Here is a 7,679-nt window from a genome sequence, read left to right as displayed (position 1 = left end):
TATTTTCGTCCGTACTTGTCAGATTACTATACTTACTTGTCGTATTATTTGTCACATAATTCTCACATTAAATTAACTTGCTTATCAGACTTATGAATATTGATATACCTCTCAAAAAACTTCATTCATTGTACTTGTGTTGGTTCATGCATTTACTTGTTTATTGTTAGTGCTTTAATAACCACTTTTAGCTTCACATCACACTGTAATACTTAAAAAATATATAATTATTGTTTCAGTAACTATATATAATTTTTGTGACAACTGTACACCCGTAAGATGACAACTACGATGGCATAAATGTGGCAACTATGAACGACGAAAAAAATCAACAAAACATGATAACATGAGATCTTATTTTAAAGTTCTCGTCAAGACGAACATAACGGTAAAGACAAATCTCATATCAAATTATTAATCTGTGAGATAAATCATTTTTAAAATTCAAAAAAAAATATTTAATGCGATGATGTAAGCATGAGGCCATACGAACCGCTGCATGAGAGAGTTGTGGTGCAGCGCCTCTCTTTAGATTTTCCCTTCAAGTTTTTTGTATATATATAGATAGTGCAAAAAATTCAAATTCCCATAGTCTGTCCAAATAGTAGTTGTTCAACACAGCTGCGTGAACCCTGCAAAGTTTATATACTATAGCTAACAAGCATCGAATTGCCGGTGAAATTCCAGTTTACACAACACAAATTCTGAACCTAAGCCTACGCAAAATGACTTGCCTTTCTTCCCTTCTTCTCTGGGGAATAGAAGCATCAATCAGCCTGCCTTTTCTTTTTCTTCTTATCATTTTTACCAGACTCAGTTTCCACGGGAGCAACCTCCTCCTCTGTCCCCTTGGACTTTCTTTTCTTTTTCTTGTCGCTCTTGGTATCAACTGCAGGAGACTCCTCAACGTCCTTGGACTTCTTTTTCTTTTTCTTCTTGCCCTCCTGGTCACCATCCTCTTGAATTGCTTCCTCAGCAAGCTCGGTTGATGGTGCAGTCACAGCATCATCATGTTTCCTCTTCTTTGAAGCTGCATCAGGCTTCTTTGGAGTTTCTTCCATGGATTGCGCAAGAACCAGATCAGCCGAAGGATTATACGTCTGACAAATGCAAATTTAAAACATCAAGCCAAGATGAATATTATGAACAACAAACATGTTCATGGCCTAAAAAGGGAAAGAAAGATGATCGAACTATCTTGAAAACAAAATGAGGTTATTTTCTCTCTTGCCTTATCCAAAAGGTCTACCCTAACACAGCTCCACAGTTCTGACAAATATTCTACTTGAAATACTTGCCAAGATAACCGAAACGTCTACGTTATTGGCCCTTGCTTCCCATTACTGGGAAGCATCCTCAGATTTCGCAGGACAATCATGATACCACTTACCTTAGCAGGAGCAATTAACCCAGGACCGTTCTTCCTGTCTTTTTCATAGACTTCTATCTTGGGCTTTCCCTTCGTGGAACCAGCAGATCTCCCTAGTTCTTTACCCTCGAGAACCCGAAGCCATGTTTCAAGCTGTTCAGACATTCTTTATGTCAGGCCAATCCTCATAAAATACACTAAACATAGATGGTGTTCAAGAATGTCAATACCTTCAGTCGACTCTCAACACCAAGGGAATTATGTTCACCATCACCAAGGGCATCATACCGGATGGCAAGAGCAGCTTTTGAAGCTAGAGAACGAGAAATCTTTCCCTTGTGCTTTGGAGCTGCTTGACCAATTAAGGATGCATGGTAGATGAGACCATACTTAGGTGTAGCATGTTTTGTCTTCAGAGCTCTGAATAAAGCCTGGAAAGAAATGTAGAGTTTAGTTTCTTTTGGCGGAAAGGAAAATTCAAACAGATGTTACAGACAACATAGATCATTTGCAGCCATGACATTACTTAATGTCACCACAACATTGTTAGGAGTTAGATAGAGCAAAGGATAACATGTGTCCATTCATCATGTTTTTCTCTCATATTGACTAGAAGATACAAATATCAAATATAAATATATAATTCTAGTTCCCCAGTCCTATTGTGCCTCATCCATGTTCTTTAAATGAAAATTAATCCATCTAAAAAACAATTCAAAACAATATTCAAATGTAGAAAAAACACATGGAATATGTCCGTGATTACAGATAGTAAACTCACCTTCTCTGCACCGAGTATCTGAATGGTGCTACCAGGCTGCTTGGCCAAATTTACAAGACTGCCACCATGTGAAATAAGTCTAGCACCAACAAGTTCGCCCACAAGTGCAGTCAAATTTGGTGCAATTGTGTTCATCCTACTTTTCAGATAATCATACAGCTGAGATCTATACTCAGAAAGAGCCAAGACTTGATCACAAAGTTCCCTAATGTTTGATAAGTCAAGATCATTAACTTCTGTTCCCATGGATATTACTGCAGCCTCCTTTAACTGTGCTTCTACCTCGTCATCTGTCAGTATCTGAAAAAAACAGAACTTCTAACTAAGCAAGCTTCCAGCATAGGAATACGACTCATATTTAGACATGTCGATGATTTACCTCCGAGAAATCAAGGTTAACCGCGTTAGTCCTATTGCCCATCAACTTCACAACTTTTGCATACTGTATATTATCTGTCACTATCTTAGTGAGCTCTGGGAAGTGCCAACCATACCATTCACGAACTCTCATTGCATATGTGTTAAGCTCCTTGTCAAGATCATCCAATAAGCCAATGGCCTGAATGATCATGGTATCAACCTGCGGAGGAAAAAATAATAGAGTTATTTGTCATGACCACACACAGCCGAATCTACAAGGGGGTTCTCTACAAATAGATGTATTACTATCTCATGACCAGCCACAGCTAACAAGATGTTAGCTTCAATGAATATTACAAATGTAATTAAATAAATATTAGCTCAAAAAGGCCTACAAGAGAATGACAACAGAGAAATATAACAAGATATGCTTGAAGATAGTAATGGTATACCATAGGACACAACAGCCATACATCAAAATATTGCAAAAGTTCAACAAATAGCAACACAAAATGGAAACAATAACCATGCAGAAATACAACCAAGGAAAATGATGGAAGATAAATATGCCAAGCCATTAGGGCATCTCCAATGGTTGTAAGATAGTTGTTGGTAATTTTGACACATAGGATTTTTGATGATGTGTCATTGCAATAAATGAGGAAAGAGAACAAGGTTGTATGTAAATTAACCAACACCCTTGCACAAGCTCCAATGTAGAATGAGAGAGCACCTTATTTATTACCTCACATCTTATTGGACAAACTAGATACAACCCATTGGAGTAGTTGTATGTTAAGGTGTTGGCTGATGACATGGCATATTTTACCAACAAGCTAACCAACAAACTGTTGGAGATGCCCTTAGACACAGGAGCCAGAAATGAAGCACAAATTAACATGACAGATAAAAGGGAGAAAAGCGCCAGCAGTACTGACTCACCTTTTCAGGACTGAACTTCAGCTTATATCTAGACAAGCTGTGGGACAATCCCAGGCTCATTGGACCAAGGTCCTGTGTGCCCAACCCAGATATAAGCTCACTAAGCTGATTTCTCAGCCCTCTCATCAGCTCCATCACAGCACTGTTGTGAACGCAGTCAATTTTCTGTGAAAGCAGATTAAACTTGTAAGTGGAACTGGTAATTGTACAGAAACAAAGCAACTATGAAACTAACTGACCAGTTTCTCTTTTATAGCATTTCCAAGTTTAGAGTCAGCAACAGCTAACGTTTCACCGTCGCAATGCTTCTGCAAGAACTTGCGCAAACCCTTGGTAGGTTTGCTATCAATAATGAGGGTTGCAGCAGAAAGGGCATCAGATGTGTTCTCAAACTTGTTGAAAGCTTTCAACTCAACCACCTATAATAAAGTTATATTGCGTGATTTAGATTGAGTCAGTAAAAACTAAGTATAGAGAATATAAGAAATAGCACTGAATGTGGATTAACTCAACAGCTTGTCAAGAACTTTATATACCACTATAAATCACCAACGGATATCAGCAAGAAGAAATAGTCGAGGTCAGGAAATGAGAAAATATATAGAAAATAGAAGATCTAACTGAACCATTCAGCCACCCATTATATTTAGCAAACAGGCTTGCAAAAAGTAAGTGCAGTCATGAATGTCATTTATCACTATTTTAGGCCTCCTTTGGTTCATAGGATAAGATTATCATAGGAATAGGAAACTTGGAGGAAATAAGATAGACATGTATCTCAAATCCTATGAGTAGAAATAGGAAAAGAGATGTCATTTGGTTCACATCATAGGATTATTTTCCATTGAGTCTGTTAAGAATAAGCAACTTGTATTCCCATGAGGCCATAGGCCGATATATATATACATGTACAGGTGTGGAACATATGCAGGAAACCCCTTATACAACGGGATAAATACAAAGGAGTACATGACTTATATTATAACTCTAACAGAGTCTAGGCTCATGTTTATTTTTCATTGTAATGTGAAGGATATGAACCAATCCTGTGTAGGAGTAGGAATCCATTCCTATGAACCAAAGGGCTCTAAAGGAAATATTCCTACAAGAATCCTATCCTATAGAAATCCTATGAAATTCCTCCAAACCAACGGAAGCCTTAAGTTGGTGGAAAATCCAGTATTCAACGGGCACAGTCCCCAGCAAGGTAATCCACTGTGCGGACAAGATATCATCCATCTATCAGCCTGCTGAAGTGAGTTAAGTTGTGGAGAGTTCCTTGCGGGTCAAAGAAGTCCAAACCAACTTATATGCTAGAACTAGGTAAGACAACCTTTCTAACATTTGGAAAAGGGATACATAGCTTGGGAACCAGGGCCAGCCCAGAGGGGTGGGGGGGTGGGGGGGTGGGGGGGAGGGGGCGGGAGGGGCAGCCGCCCCGGGCCCCCATCCCAAGTAAGTGCAAGCACCCCTTCATATCTGATCTACTGGTCGCTATTGGAGCAAAGCTGCTTTTCTGTCCGTCGGTGTCTCCAGGAAGAAGACAAAACATTATCTCTTCTAGCGAACTGGGCCTTTGGGCCATTTTTTCTTCAGCACCAAAAACGTGGATTGTTAAATGATAGTGGGCCATTCTCTTAAAAAAGGTGATTGTGACCACACAAAATCAGGGCAGGGAGCTCTTTGATTTAGTAATAACTAGGAAAAGGGCCCGTGCGCAACAGAGAAAAAGAATACCACACATTTTTAATTTACAAAAAGTGGTCTATTGTTTGTGTATTTGTAGCTACGATCCAAACAAAGATGATCTTAGATTACAAAAATGCAGTTCAAGATTCCATAGGTCTTCTATTTAAATATGACTTGCCTGTAGAGTTAATACGTACAAAGAAACGGTCAAATGATCTTCAATTTCGTCTGTAATCCTGATTTTGCTGAGATGTTCATCCACAATCCAAATCAGTACCGGTATGAAAGAAAGACGGATAATGCATTATTGATTAAGATTGCATCCTAGATAATATTTTTAAAATGGTTAACACCTAAAATAAAGTCATATTCAGATTCTACATATTTTTATAATCAAAATCCATATATAACATGTTAAATTTGAAGTTACGGTTTAGAAGATATGAGTATTTTAAAAAACATTTAATATGTACTATGGGTTTAATGTCAAAAACATTAGGGGGTTTTCCATAAAATAGCATGACGGACTAAGAATACCTATTTTCTTTATTAGTAGGTATAGATGCTTGCATCTTCTAAAAAAAAGTAATGCTTGCATTTGTCTAAAAAAAAGGGTAATACTTGCATGCTTAGATATTTGCGCAGACTGCCTAAAAGAAAAAAAGATACTTGCGTGGAATTAAGGATCTAAAAAAGGAAGATGCTTCTATTAGCTAGTAGGTGTTTATTCAAAGGAACTAGGAATTAAGGATCGATTGATAGATACTTGCATTCTTGCCACAGGGGCAACTTTAGCAAACTTCTTCCTTCGTCTCGGTTTGTTAGACCACTCCTATTTTGAGTCAAATTTTGACTATACATTTTAATACAATGTAAACTATATGTCATAAAAAATATATTATGGAAAATTTATTTAAAATAAAAATACAAAATGTAATTTTTTGAAACGCACACCGCATATTTTGTTAATTATTTAGATGGTCCATGTTTGACACAAAATATGATGAGGCCCAATAAACCAAGATGGAGGAAGATATCCAGAAAAACTAACAAAATAAAATATGATGATAAAGAGTAAGAAGCAACACACATGGTCAACGATAGGACGACCAGACTTACACATACCTCAGCAATAGCAAAGCAGGAAGACACAGCTGATATTAACGGATCAAATATTTATGTCGTAGAACGTTTTCTTATGCAATTGGTTTCATCATACCAAGCATATAATTTGACCTGCGCCACCCACACGACAGCGCAATTGGGCTTGTAGGAGGGTAAAGGCAAGTCAACATGATCCCCCGTCCGATGGTTCCCTACCTGATTGCCTACGACCAATGTGTGATCTCTTGTGCACCCTAGAGAGAGACACCGACCTCACAACACCCATTTATCGGCGTGACGACGCCATTTTAGAGAAGACATGTCTCCTTTTCTCTTTCTATTAATTGACACCGTCGACATCACTTTATATCTAAGAACCTTTGTTTCTAAGGGCCCCGTATTATCATCTCGCCCAGAGCCCCTAAAATCTCAGGACCGGCCCTGTCCGGCCCTAAAATCACGGCTGACTTTACAACGTGATAGATCACGAACTAACAGTTTCGGAAAGAGAAGTTATTTGCCGTCGGGAAAAAAGAGTAGATAAAGCACACACCTTTCTCGCCGAGTTCGACGTCGTGAACTCCTTCCATAGATCCTACGAACAAAGATGAACGCAAAGCTCCGTCGGTCCAGGAAACACACAGAGATCAAATTAAACACGAGTAATCCAAATCAAATTAAACACCCACCTCGACCTTGTCAAGCTTGCTCTCGTTCAGAACCTTGAAAAGGGCGAACCCAGCGGGCGTCTCGAACAGCACCAACATCTCCAACCTAGCCGCAACTCAACTCACCTGGACTGCAAGCACAGCCACAAACCAAATCAAACCAAATACCTCGTGTATATGCCTGCACAACAAATACGACCTCCTGGAAGGCCAGGAATGCCACGAACCTTGAGCTGATTGGGCGATGGAGACCGCGAGCTAGGAGGAGCCCAGGAGGGAGCTTGGCTGCGGCGAGTGGGATGGGGAAAAGAGAGGCGCCGCCGCGAGGGTTTTAGAGCTACATGTCTTGGAGAGATTTATACATGATGTTAGAGAGATGCCTAATGGCCCGTCTTGCCGTTGATTTGGCCGGGTGGGGATTGGCTGCCGTTGGATCTCTAGCCTTTAGGTCACGGTTGGGTTAGTGGGTGTTTCTTTATCGGGACTTTTTGCTGTAGGGATTAAAAAAATCCTTTTTAATTCCATATGAAAGAAACATGAGGGACTTTTAGGGACTAAGCAAAAATGCATGTGCGTTGCAACGGAAGAAAAACTATCCGGTTATGCAGGTGTGATAGATATAAAAAGGTATGAATCTAATGCAATAATGAAATAAGGATTTTTGAAATGTTATTTCACAAAGTATATCTGAGTGATGTCATGATGAGATAAGGCATTTTTTAAATGTAATTTCAAAAACTTAAAATATGATGCTCATCGCGGCTTG

General features: G+C 39.1%; 1 protein-coding gene across 1 annotated transcript; it reads right to left on the bottom strand.

The window, feature by feature from the left end:
* Nucleotides 1-533: 533 nt before the first annotated feature.
* LOC123448571 (probable nucleolar protein 5-2) lies at nucleotides 534-7,286 on the bottom strand. Its single transcript, XM_045125517.1, has 10 exons — nucleotides 7,141-7,286; nucleotides 6,935-7,044; nucleotides 6,799-6,840; nucleotides 3,692-3,871; nucleotides 3,453-3,617; nucleotides 2,530-2,730; nucleotides 2,151-2,450; nucleotides 1,600-1,800; nucleotides 1,391-1,522; nucleotides 534-1,100 (listed from the first exon to the last, which is right to left on the bottom strand). The coding sequence occupies exons 2-10, from the start codon at nucleotides 7,010-7,012 to the stop codon at nucleotides 768-770; spliced, it is 1,632 nt and encodes a 543-aa protein (XP_044981452.1). The 5' UTR covers nucleotides 7,013-7,044; nucleotides 7,141-7,286; the 3' UTR covers nucleotides 534-767.
* Between the last annotated feature and the right edge of the window lie 393 nt (nucleotides 7,287-7,679).

The sequence above is a fragment of the Hordeum vulgare genome, chromosome 4H (genome assembly GCF_904849725.1).
Source record: "Hordeum vulgare subsp. vulgare chromosome 4H, MorexV3_pseudomolecules_assembly, whole genome shotgun sequence".
Taxonomy (NCBI): domain Eukaryota; kingdom Viridiplantae; phylum Streptophyta; class Magnoliopsida; order Poales; family Poaceae; genus Hordeum; species Hordeum vulgare.
Note: the sequence above shows the minus strand (reverse complement) of the source record. Positions and strands in the feature narration are given on the sequence as shown.

What these genes read in the sequence shown, in the direction of transcription:
- LOC123448571 (XM_045125517.1), bottom strand. Translation starts at nt 7,012, where the DNA reads ATGTTGGTGCTGTTCGAGACGCCCGCTGGGTTCGCCCTTTTCAAGGTT. An exon ending in GCAAGCTTGACAAGGTCGAG is followed by an intron (nt 6,841 to 6,934) that starts GTGGGTGTTTAA and finishes CTTTGTTCGTAG; the next exon opens with GATCTATGGAAGGAGTTCAC. An exon ending in AGATACTCGGTGCAGAGAAG is followed by an intron (nt 1,801 to 2,150) that starts GTGAGTTTACTA and finishes ATTTCTTTCCAG; the next exon opens with GCTTTATTCAGAGCTCTGAA.